The following is a 13,605-nucleotide window of genomic DNA, read 5'->3' on the forward strand; positions in this document are numbered from 1 at the left end:
AGGGGCGGGATATTTGAATTTTAAACATAAAAAGATGGCTCAGTCATATTTTGGCTAGTTATTTGAAGACTTGAAGAGAGTTCCAGAAATTTGTCTTAGGTGTGTCAATTAGTAAATTCGGCTCAAAACTCACATTTTTTATGACAAATTAATTACAAATAATATTGATAATTATCGATTTTATTGATTTCTTATCTCTAATATTTTATTACCTATTGTTATTTCTGATTATATAGGTATGTGCCTATAGTATTAAAATGTCAAGTAATTAGTATTTCAGCTACTAAAGTATACCAAATTACAACTGCTTTACTTCAAATATAAAACCAATATAAAATCAACAAACTTGGACAACATTTGCTATAAAAACCTAGGGCACCAATTATTAAATCCGGCACTGTTTGAGACTAATTTTATTATCAAAAAAATCATTGGTGTATGTATACTAATAAAGAAATATAGTTTTTATATCAATTTTTTGGCCATAGGTATTGTTCGCAAAAAGTATAGTATGACGAAAATTAGTTATTTATCCAGACTTAGTGTGGCGCATTAACTTATTTTTCCATACGCAGTATGGCAGAAGACTATGAGTGTACCGAGGGAGAGGGCAGCTGCACACCCTGGATATGGACTTGCCATTGATTAAGTTATCCAAGTATGTGTTTACGCCAAAATACTGTCCAATATTTTTCTGATTTACTCCCTTCTAAACAAAAAATTTATACAGTTGACCCTAAAGACAATCTTGTCTGGTCCTTGTTAACGAAGCGACTCAGTCAATATTACTTATTTGTTAAACAAAATTAGTTTAAACAATATCCTACCGAGTTACCCATAGGTAACCTGCACGTTTACCTTCAGGAACATGTTTTAAACGGGATTTTGGCGAATTTTGCCGGATCTATAGCCATTATCACTTTTCGGACTAAAAAACTAAATAAGTACGTGTTTATGGAATTTTACGGATATATATTGGATTGTTTGTGATTTTTGATTGTTAGACGTGAAACAATCAAACATGACGCCATTGAAATTCATAAATACATTCGATTCAAATAATAATGAAGCCGTATTTTGGCTTCTAATGTTCAAAACGTGCCAGGGAACACTAATAAACTCTGCTTAATAGTCTCAAAAAATAATTGTTCATAATATGTTATCGGAAAACAGTGCAATAATTTTTTTATATAATGTTAAAAAATTTTTGTTTATAAGTACACTCTTTGGTTTTGAAAAATTTTAATGCTTATCAATTTTGTATATGCAGAGCAGCCGCTACGGTTTTGTAATTTTACAAAACATAATGGTTTTCTATTTAAAAGTATTGTGTATTTGTATTTTAAATATTTCTTGTAAATTCTATTTTGTGTATGCTATTGATGATTCGTGTAAGTGATTTTCAATTAATTTGTTTTCCTTTACAAAATTTTCCAAAACCAAAATGAAAAAATAAACATATATACCTACGTTTTATTTTTTTTGTATGACCTTATAATTTATTTAAAGTATGATTTTTAAATTAACCAAGGTTTTTTTGATTTTAAAACGGCGACAAAATTGTTTATTATCATCGTGCTTCAATGCTTACATTCAATGAGACAAAAAAGAAAACTTGCAATTTAAGTAATTTTTTTGGTTTTAAATTAATAATTTCAATTTGATATTAATTATTAATAAAGAAGAGTTATATTTTTGAATAAATAGTAGTGAGGTATTTAAACCCGTGGAGGCTGTGAACCAATCGGAATCACGCTAAATTTACATTTTTCAGTTTGTTTCTATGGAAAATTACGTTTAGTTAGACAAACCACTAATCATTTTGCATGTTATTTTATCATTTCTCCGTGCGATGGCGTTGCTAAAACGATGTGTTGACGTCACTGGCGTTTGAATTTATAGTTTAGAAAAGCCATTTTCAAATGTAAAATTTTATGAAAAATTAATTAAAAAATTTAGTTATTATTATTATTTTTTTAATATTATCATTTTTAGCTCCCGAAAGTCATCCAAATTACGATGTAACATTACATCAAAATTGGAAATTGGTAAATTCAGCCGACTGTGGTGCGAGTGCTTCTGATCGCATTATTGGTGGGGTGAATGCATCGTTGGGTTCATATCCATGGATTGCACGAATTGGATATTCGGGGAGTGGTCTCAAATCAGTACAATTTCGTTGTGGTGGCTCTTTGATAAGTGAGTGGTATGTGGTCACAGCTGCTCATTGTGTCACAAACCTTCCAAATGGCATGGAATTGTAAGTAAAAGTTTTATTCACTTGCTATGGAATTAAAGTAAGAGATATTATGTTATAATGAAAAGCACCCCTCAGAATTGAATACGTCTATATTAGAAAATAATGTTTAAAATTTTGTCTTCAAGCTTTTAATTCAATGCTTATAAAATTATGATTTGAGTGGCAAGTTTAAAATGCAGGTGGAAAAACAAATCTGTAATCATTTTTTCTCATCTTTAATTGTTTATAGCTTTTACATTATTTTATGTGGGAAAAACGCTTCTGGCACATTCCGAATCCAACGAGCTATTACACGTATTTTTACGACCAGTTTTTCTATATTTCTCCAATTTGAATTTGTCAACTATGACTTCTTAGGAATGATATAACTCTCTATTAAAAAATTTTTTTGCTTTAATTTAAAAAAAAATAAATTTATTCAAAATGTTTCGAGATTTTGTAATATTCAATTTTGTTTTTTTTACTCTAATATTAGAACAACGATTCGATTGGGTGAACATGATACGGAAACGGATGTGGATTGTGATAAGAATATGTGTGCAGCACTACCTCAAGATTTTACGCCAACCAAATTAATTGTTCATCAAGATTATGGTAATCCAAAATATAAAAATGATATTGCACTAATTCGTTTGGATCGAGGTGTTGACATGAATGGTAAGTTAAAGTTTCGGCTCCGGGTAACAGCAATAGTTTTTTCCCCGCTAAAATGTCTCTTTTATTTAATATACTGATATGCGACGATTTTTTTAAACGTTTTTTATTGTTTTTGACTCTCTGACAGGGTATTTCAACAATTAACTCAGTCGATTATTTGTTTTCACTTGTTTAGTAACATATTTATTATTTTGTGTATGTAGGCTGGGTAAATCCATTATGCCTTCCATATGGTGAGCTATTAACCACAGATCTTGTAGCGAAAGTGGGTGAAGTCGCTGGTTGGGGTATATACGATCTAGCAAATCCACAGCCAAGTCGTTTTTTACAGTATGTTAAATTACCAATTGTACGACTTGAACAATGTATGGAACACTTTAAACATCATGCCACCCTCGATGCTCGTCAAATGTGTGTCGGCGGTCGAGTGGGTCGTGATTCTTGTGGAGGTGATAGTGGTGGGCCTTTAATGAAAGTCGAAGCTGTAGATGGACCACCAAAATATTTTTTTATTGGTGTTGTATCATTTGGAGCGAAACATTGTGGTAAAACTGCAATGCCTGCAGTATACACAAGAATTTCAGCGTATGTAGATTGGATATTGGATAATATGCTACCGCTTTAATTTTTTGTATAAATGAATTATGGTTGTTTATTATTAAATTAAAAGGCTGCCTAGAACCCATAAGGTTTAAAAATTCTAAGGCCCAATATTTTTAGAGCGGGAAAAGGTTTTTTTGGTGACAATACTTTGAAAACTGGCAGATTTCAATTTTAATACTTGGAGTGAGTATAATACGTGGATTCCGCCTGCTAAAAAAGAACCATTAATGATAATAATAAAAATTATTTAAAGAAAAAATAGGATAATTTTTTGCGTAATATAGCTACAATTATGAGAATATGGAAACAATTGTCGGTGAAATGATCCTTTCAAAAATTTCTTTTATGCTAACTTTGCAAAATGTAAAAAGCTCAAATTTTTAACCTTATAAAATTCAAATTGTAATTTCTAAAAATTAATTTTTTATTATATATTTATGTAGTTAATAATTATTGTTTAATTTTTGTAGATTAATAAATTAAAATAAACCTGTAAGAATTTTTCAATTTATCGAGTTTTATTTGTATATATTTTCATGCCTTTTTTAATATCCACATTTGACAGCGAAGAAACAAATTCCATGAGGTTTTAGCAAAATGCGAGCGGCTTCTTTTATTTTCCTGTATTAGGCGATTTTTGTAACATATTTTATTGTACTAGTTAAACTTTGCAACAAATTCTTTCACTATTTAAAAACAACAATTTCCTTTATATTAATTTTAGTGTGGGCAATAAAACTAACGATAAGTATTAGGTGTTGCCTAACAATCAAATTATTATACCTTATTTATAATAATATTGTTAAAAGTTGAAATTATTTTTTACTCGACCTGTTTTTAAAACAAATAGGCCTGCTGCTTTAATTTGAACTCCTCTGTATATGAGTCTTTTTCGTAAAAGATTTCGGGAATAGGTGATCAACCTTTTAAGTTTATTTTGTAAAAGATCCCTATTTTTTAATCGAGATATTTTTATTTATTTATTTATTTTTTTCAAATGACAAACAGTAATTTTTGTTTTTCGGCTATGACTTGAAAAGTTATAGTCACTCGTGTCTAAATTATGGATATTGAACTGATGTATAACTTCCATTACAGATTACAGCACAGGAAAAAGTAACATATGTACCTAATTAAATTGGGAATTCCATGACGGATTTAAAGTTTAATATATATTTGTTTATTAACCCATTAATATCATTGACAAGAAACTGGGAAAATTTAAAATTATTTAATTTACGACGGTTTTTTTAACTTTCTTCCGCGAATCCTCAAAAGTAAATATTTTTGCAAGCTATAGAGGAATTCAACCGGTTAGTATTTCGAAATATAAACATTTATTTTTCAATTTTCCTCACGAAATTTTAAATCTACAGTCAAGATATACTTAGGATCAATTTCATTGTGAAAAAATACTTTTTTGAAGTATATACAAATAGCGTTTGGATACTTTCCCGATTTTTATCTCGAAAACTGAGCTGTGTACGAAACAAATTATAAGAGTACCTACTTTTTATAACTCGTTAAAAAACCTAAAACAAACAAAAATAATATATAAAGTTTATTTTTTATCTTTTGTTCAATAACGTTTAGACAAACTTTTCTTTTCAAAAACTCGCCCGAATTTAATTTTATTCAACAAAAAATGCACCCAAAAAATCGTGTTCAAAATGTTAACATATATGGAAAAAAGATACGATTAAATACGACTTTATGGTCGGCATGATTTCGAAACGCAAGCCTAGTATTTCGCCATTTGACTAAAAATAAACATGTATATCACTAATTATATTCTTTAATTCTTACTTTGTATATTTTAATTAGTAGAGGAAGTTTGGCATTTTTCTTATGAAATACTGAAAAAATGTATTACCAAACGTCTATTGGGAACCGTAAAAACAAACAAATTTGCATGTTGTTCTATTTTTTTAAATTCTCTTCAACCAGTGGCGGATTTAACAGACGAGCAAAAGAGTATTTCCCTCCCCCAGAGAATTCAAAAAAATGTGAAAATCAGTGCATCTGGCAAGATGTAAAAATCATTAAAATTGTCCGGCTATTGAGGTAAAATTTTTTTATAGGCCCCCAAGTAACATAAAATTCAGCTTTTGTACTATAACGAAAGTATAGCTATAATTTATCACAATTTAGGGGTGTCTGGCTGGCATTAAGGAATTTAAGGTACTATTTTATACACATTTACTACCAGTTACCTGCCCAAGTAACCACAATCCAATTTATATATTCACTGATCGTCTTTACCTGTGTTGGAGGCATACACAGATAAACTTTCAGCCTTTATAAAATAATGAAGGTCTGGCCGTTATGGGCTCTTGGGATATAAGGCCTGATTGAAGTATTGAATTTTTTATGTAAAGGACAGATTTACACAGGTCTATTTGAACAACAATGTGTCGTATGATGTGTTTATTGTGTATCAATTACACATGCCAAGTAATTTACTTATCCTGATTTCCCCGACACAAAATTTAGTTAAACACGAGATATAAGCAGCTATTGGATATAAATGACGTTTTATCTGGTCTTCAAACATAAAAAACCAATGATAGCATAATAAATAAAACAAAAAAAATTTATTTAAAATCAGTTGATGGAACTTCAGCAGAAATCAGACATAGAGAAATCCATCATTGTTTTCAACAACATATAGTGAATTAGTGTGATCATTAATCCATAACCCCAGCCAGTGTTTGTTGTCTATTTCATGTGTGAATGTTAGTACCCGAGGCTATTTTAAACAATAATTTTTAAAAATCAATGTTTTCTTTGCTAATCATTTTCCTGAATCAATAATACAACTTCAGTTTTAATTTTATAGTTGAAATAAATTGTGGAAGCAAAATGAATATAAAATTTCATTTACAAAAGTGGATATGTTTTCTAATTCTTGTGTTTGGAACTGTGAATGCTCGTAAGTTATCAAATTGTGTTTTTTTTTTATAAATCTTTTGTTGGTAATTATTCTTCTATATGACCTTCATTCAATTAAATTTTTTAGCAAAAACAAAAATTGTATTTGCTTTTTGAAGTTTGTACCTACCTAATATCGCACAAATAAACAAATAACAATTCGTACCAAATCGTCCATAAAAATTTGGGTACAATAACGTAGGTATATTGTCGATTGAAAGTGCGTTTATCCCCACTACTATTCTAGGATATGGCACGTAAAAATAACCATGGCAAACCATTAATTGGCAAACCATTGGTTCCTATTTTTGTCAATTGTTTGAAAATCGTTTATGCACTTATCGTTTACGAATCTAAACTGCACCTAAAAGGCTCTTAATTTTTACCTAATCAAAATCAATATTTTTAAGTTGGACTAGCCAATGACCGACCATTTGCTTGCGGCGTATATAAAGATACGTATTGTTTTTTTATCACTTTAAAAATAATGAAATAAGCAAATTTTCATTTAAAAAAAAAATTAAATGTGAAGAGGTGGGTAAAAAACAAAACAAGTTTTAAAAACAATAATATGTATTTACTAAAAAAAAGAAGTTGTTGCAGGTAGTAGGCAAGGGTATACAGAGTGTCCGTGACTCGATGGGCATAGCTTAAGATCGAATTCTTAGGACTAGTTTAAGTCGAAAGCAGGGACGTAACGAGTGATCATAGCGCCAGTGGCAAGTTTTTAGGTTGCGCCTTATATATCTAGATCGGCTCTAACGATTCTGATGAAAATTAGTATACTGATATAGTATATTTAATATAAGAGTAAAGGAAAAATTAGGGAGAGTCATATCACATCCAAATTTTATCCAATTTTGATAAACAAAGTATGTAATCCTACTAAAGTTGGGTCATACTCTTCAAATTTGTCATCAAAATTAGCCTAGCTCTAATAGGTTTCAAGAATGTGGAATCATGGTCCCGGAACCAAGCATATAAGTGATAGCTAGCGAAAAATTTACATCACAACTGAAAAGAATGGCCCAAAATTAGTGGGTTTCAAAAAAAATTCCAATAAGATCGGATCCAATTTGCCTGTGTTATCAAAAAAATCAAATTTTTGAACTTTATGACGTCATCAAAATCCAAAAAATTTAATTTTGCTCTATCACCTTCAAATTTTATCCAATTTTGATAAACCAAGTATGTAATTCTACTAAATTTGGGCCATACTCTTCAAATTTGTCATCAAAATTAACCTAGCTCTAATAGGTTTCAAGAATGTGGAATCATGGTTCCGGAATCAAGCATATAAGTGATAGCTAGCGAAAAATTTATATCACAGCTAAAAAGAATGGCCCAAAATTAGTGAGTTTCAAAAAAAATTCCAATAAGATCGGATCAAATTTGCCTGTGTTATCAAAAAAATAGAATTTTTGAACTTTATGACGTCATCAGAATCCAAAAAATTTAATTTTGCTCTAGCATATCCAAAATTTATCCAATTTTGATAAGCCAAGTATGTAATCCTACTAAATTTGGGTCATACTTTTCAAATTTGAGATCAAAATTAACCTAGCTCTAACAGGTTTCAAGAATGTGGAGCCCTGCTTCCGGAATTAAGCACATAAGTGATAGCTAGGGAAAAACAGACATAACAGCTGAAAAGAATGACCCAAAACAAATGGGTTTCAAAAAAAATTCCAATAAGGATCAAAACTATAGGTATAAGGCACTTTCGAATTAAAATTGTCAAACGAAAACGCAAAACGCTCTTAAGTTATGTCCATCGAGTCACGGGACACTTTGTATACGACTTGCGTTGTAAATGACGTCATACAAATTTTTAAACTCTTTATTTTAGGACCAAATATTATAATATTTCAGACCATATATTTTTCTGGTAGTTCATTGTTTAAAGGATTGAGGAAATATGAAAAAATATCTAAAGTTCAAATTTTAGTGTCATCAAGCTAAACTTATTATTTTTTCGTGAAAGTTTTAAGAAATAATGTTGATAATGTATCTATATTACTTTATCCGCAGCATTTTATAAAAACTACAATGCAAGCAAGTAATGATCTATTATCACTGTCATGGCTATATGAAGAGATCAATGTCAAAGATATTAACATGTAGATTTGTATATTTAACAATAAATTTTGTTACTTAACTTGCATGTTGGAAATTTTAATAAAAATCATTATGACGAGAATATTTCGTCATCAACGAAATAACAATATTACAGTTTTCAAAATTTCCTTTAAATCATTATCTACTATGTTTTGGTCGTAACTAAATTTACTTTATCTTCTATTTTTTTTATATTTATTTACTTCAGATGAAGAATTCTCATTTTTCGAATAGAAAAGTGAAGTTGGCTTTTGAAAATCTTTAGAAATACGCAAAATATGAACGTTTAAAACTCCTAATTAAACAAAGAGGAAAATATCGACTAATGACGTCATTGCACGGTATCGCCATAGAGATTACGTTTAAAACTTTATGTTTTTCAAAAAAGAGACAGACAACAATCTTTGAATGTTTATTATTTATGTTTAACTTCTTCATTTTGAAATCAATTTTAATTTAGCAACGTAGATGAAGATTAGTGGTTTCTGTAGTGGCCCAGGTTAAATCAAATGTATGCCGTTAGAGAGAACTTTGATCCGCCGAGTATTTATATTTATCATCATTCTCATTTATTATTAGATAATTTCTAGGAATGAATAATAAAAAATGAGAATAATGAGTAACTGCAATTTTTAGAACGCTCCCTCCGGCTATGAAAATTTTCTATACCTAATAAAAAAAAGGACGGGTGCGAATTTAACAACAGCTTCTCAAAATCTCATATTTAACAAAAAGAGTGGCCAAAATGTATACTGTGGCTACACCCCTACAAAAACCAATGAAAAAATAGTTAAAGTGAAGATCCAAGGACGTGATTTTTTCAAAATTTACTCCATTTAACTAGAATTAAACATTATATATACATACATAAAATTCGTGTAATTTACCTACTACCATTGTTCTTTATTTGTAAACAAAGATTACTGATTATGAATATGGAAATCCCAAAATGTATTTACATTATTTAGAAATAATTGGAGATTAATAATTATATTTCATGTAATATAAATATTTATTTAAAATATTTTTTAAATTAGTAAATTTAATTTTCTCTAAAAACTTAAGTATTGCTTTGATTTACCCTACCCCGACTTAATCTTCCTGTTTTATATCGCTTTATACATTATCTCTAATATACCTTTACGATTTATGAGGTTGTTGCTGTTGTTATCTATCGCGCAAGTTCTTGGTATTACTGTCGATACTCAAGAAATCTGTAAGTGTTGTTCTATCTCTTACCTTTTAGGAACTAAATTGACTTTTAAAGCAACCCGGAAAACTGGGTCCAACCTCAAGTCAGAACATGCTGTCCTCCATCAAACCCTGCAACTTTTGTTTAAGTATTTTTTGGATTGTTTAACTACAAAAAGATCTATAAGCCATTATCGATTAAAATGGTCCACTCTGTATAATTTCAACCGTTACAATATAATTATCATTTCCGACAAAACAATTTGTTACCAGAATTAATTGTATCATTAAACCGCGAAGATCCGTTCACAAAAATAAAATTATTTAAGTATTTTTAATTAAATTAAAATTAATTTCTATATGCTTTACGCATATTTCTTTCTGAAATAAAACTTACTTTTTTTGTTTATAGAATGGATAACGGAAGATGAGGATACTTGCCAAACTCCAAATTATGATGCTGGACTTTGTATTAACATCAGAAATTGCCCACCATTATTGAACCTTTTACGTACTAAACCAATTCCACGTGAAACATCACAATTTTTACGTCAATCACAATGTGGTTTTGAAGGACGTAATCCAAAAGTATGTTGTCCAAATAGTGGTCAAACAATAGGACGTCTAACAACACCAAAACCTCCAACACCAGAGTATCAAGAAGGACAAGCAGTATATTCACGTTTGTTACCAGATGTATCAGTATGCGGTTTGGGTACAAATAATCGTATTTATGGTGGTGAAGTTGCCGAAATTGATGACTTCCCATGGATGGCGTTATTAGAGTACAAAAAACGTATGTGGCTATGTTTTCCAAAATAATATTATAGGGACTTGTAGGAACTGGAGTTCAAATTTTTCCATAACCGTATAGCTAGGTACCTCTACCGATGATATTTAGCAAAAGAGTAAGCTAGAATGCCAAGGGTAGAGAAGTTATAGATGTTCTAAAAAGAATTGCCCAACGGTTTTGATATCTTGAGTGGACGATAAATAATAATTATTTACGATACAAGTAGTTAAGAATTATTAAGGATGGATTCTTTTGAAATGAACACACTGTATAAACGCACTCTTTTAACTTTTTCAGGAGAAGTTCTTCTGTAGTTAATGCTGGATAACCGAAAATGAGATTAATCTCTCAATAAACTTGTCTAAGTGAGAATTAAAAACCTCTAGATTTGGTGGTCTCAACTGGAGCGTTATAACTGCGGTTGCTTGTAACCTCAATCGCTTTAGAACAGACTTTCATGGTTTCATTCCATAAATCTAAAACCCTTGTTTTATAATGAAAGTCGAATATAATTTTTCTTTCCATAAATGAGACATAATTTCTAAGCTCTAGGACAATTTTAGTATTAACAAGACAGGATATTTTTTATACATAATAAAGTATTTTTATAATCTCTAAACCACCGAAAATACGTTACAATTAAAAGCATTAATGATAAGATACTTATCACAATTTTCTTATCTAATATTTTTTATTTCTCAGCAAATGGTCGTGGTTTTTATTGCGGTGGTGTTTTAATTAACAAACGATATATTTTAACAGCGGCACATTGTGTTGTTGGCAAAGATATTCCAAAAACTTGGAAATTGTAAGTTTAGAAAGAATTTAAAATCTAATTAATTATTTTAAATAATTTATGAATTTCGCTTTTTGTTTGCAGAGATAGTGTACGTTTAGGTGAATATGATACATCCACAGATGTAGATTGTGTACAAGATAATTATCAGGGTAGTCAATATTGTTCTGCACCACCAGTAAATGTAAAAATCGAACAAGCAATTCCACATCCAAATTACAAACCAAGAGACCAGAATCAGCATAATGATATAGCATTGTTGCGTTTGGCTGAAGATGTTGAATTTACAGGTAAAAAAATTAACTTGCATACTTTTGCAAACAACTTTTTAAAACATTGAGAAAATCTTCCCGCTAGACAGAAGCAAAACAGATCGGATTTAAATTTAGAAATCTAAGTGAATATTTAAAATTGTTCAATAGATTAAGACGAAATTTTGATATTTGTCCAAGTTTAAAGTTAGAAGTACAACTCATTTTTGGATTTTGGATCCATTCTGAAAAATAAAATGATGATAAGATCGTGATCTTTGATCATATTCTCAAAAATAATTATTTTCAAACTTTTGAATGCACCTTAATACGTATTGATAATTGACGAGATATTACATGCCCGTGTGCAGGAATTATCAAAAGGGGCTCAAAATTTGATTCATCATGTAAGGTCATAAAGTCAATAATAACAAGAAACTCTTTTTTCGAGTAAGAGAACTTTTTAATATGTCAAAATGTGATATTCAGTCACTGTTTTTAAATAACTTAATTCTGCGAGGTACAGCAAATTTTTTCCCCAAAACTTTGTGCACATCGATATCCACCTACACCGCGATGTATATTGAGTGAGGCTAAATCATTTACCCGACTGTCAGACATTGTCGATCTAAGATATGTTTTGCGTTCATTCGTCGCTGTTGTCACAGGTAAAACTGCCAGAACGCTTTTAGTTTAACAGGTAACTTTAATAGCATCCTTATACTCACATTTTTGTTCTCAATAATTTCAATAAGTGTTTTTTTACACAAAAAGCGCCGAATATCCATGATCAACAGTCTCAAGATCAAAAATCAATAAATGTCAACAAATATCGAAACAGCTTGAACAGCTAACTAGTCAGTCTTACCCAAAAGTAAAATTCAAATATCAATATCTTTCCTGGAAAATCAGATTTCACGTTGATAATATAAATCAATAAATGAAAAGTATCCGCAAACGGAATTCTTCCATTATTTGCTTTTAGAAACTGTGATTTTTTCAAGAAAGATCTATTATTTATTTTTGTATTTAATGATATTTAAATAATTTTTTTTATCCTTTCAGATTTTGTACGGCCAATATGTTTGCCTCAATCAACGCAAGATATTCAAAACACGTATGAAGGAAACAATCTATTTGTAGCTGGATGGGGTAAAACTGAAACACGATCAGCTAGTACAAAGAAATTAAAAGTGCGTGTCCCAGTAATTAATGCTCAACGTTGTACTGAAACATATCGTGCTGCATCCGTTCGATTTGCAGCATCTCAAATGTGTGCCGGTGGTGAAAAGGGTAAAGATTCATGTCGTGGAGATAGTGGTGGACCTTTAATGTCGTTAAACAATAATGATTATACGAATTGGTATGCAGTGGGTGTTGTATCATTTGGACCTGCAGATTGTGGTTTGGAAGGGTGGCCTGGAGTTTATACACGAGTTGGAGATTTCATGAATTGGGTTGTAAATACAATTCAACCGTAAATTGGATTTTTTTTATACGTAGACTGTTTCAGCGAAGAAGTTAATAGACTCAAAAGATCCTATTTATACAATTACAAAAAAGGTGCGTGTATTTATGTACGCGCGTGAAAAGTTATACTTCTTCGGTAATAAAAAATATAATAATTTATAAATAATGTAAACAAATAACATGTAATCATGATGCGAAATTACTATACGAAACTATAATTTCGATTATATAAGCTTATCTATTGATATTGATGGCAATCAATCGTTGACTATTGCGAGTTATATTTTGTTTGTCGACTAGTTTCATGGTGTAAAAAAATTGTAACTAACTTTAATGTGTAGTTTTCGTGTCACTTTCTCTTAAGTTATTGCTCCTTTTACTGAAACATCGTATAATTGATAAGGCTCTGAGATTTTCTGAGTAATATTACAAACAAGTCGTCTTATTTGAGCTTGTTTCACTTAACTTTTCAGTATGGCTGTGGTATCGAGTTATTTTTATATAATTATAAAAAATATTTTTATATAATTATACT

The 13,605-nt window shown here is 30.0% G+C and overlaps 1 protein-coding gene across 1 annotated transcript; it reads left to right on the top strand.

Moving 5' to 3' along the window:
* The first annotated feature begins 629 nt into the window (after window positions 1-629).
* Window positions 630-13,577, top strand: LOC123291531. The gene is made up of 10 exons (XM_044871845.1): window positions 630-658; window positions 1,336-1,391; window positions 1,996-2,260; window positions 2,736-2,917; window positions 3,121-3,535; window positions 6,334-6,452; window positions 10,173-10,556; window positions 11,256-11,361; window positions 11,434-11,639; window positions 12,666-13,577. Exons 1-10 carry the CDS (start codon window positions 630-632, stop codon window positions 13,079-13,081), a joined length of 2,178 nt encoding a protein of 725 aa, XP_044727780.1. The 3' UTR covers window positions 13,082-13,577.
* Window positions 13,578-13,605: the final 28 nt, after the last annotated feature.

The sequence above is a fragment of the Chrysoperla carnea genome, chromosome 2 (assembly GCF_905475395.1).
Source record: "Chrysoperla carnea chromosome 2, inChrCarn1.1, whole genome shotgun sequence".
NCBI classification, from domain to species: domain Eukaryota; kingdom Metazoa; phylum Arthropoda; class Insecta; order Neuroptera; family Chrysopidae; genus Chrysoperla; species Chrysoperla carnea.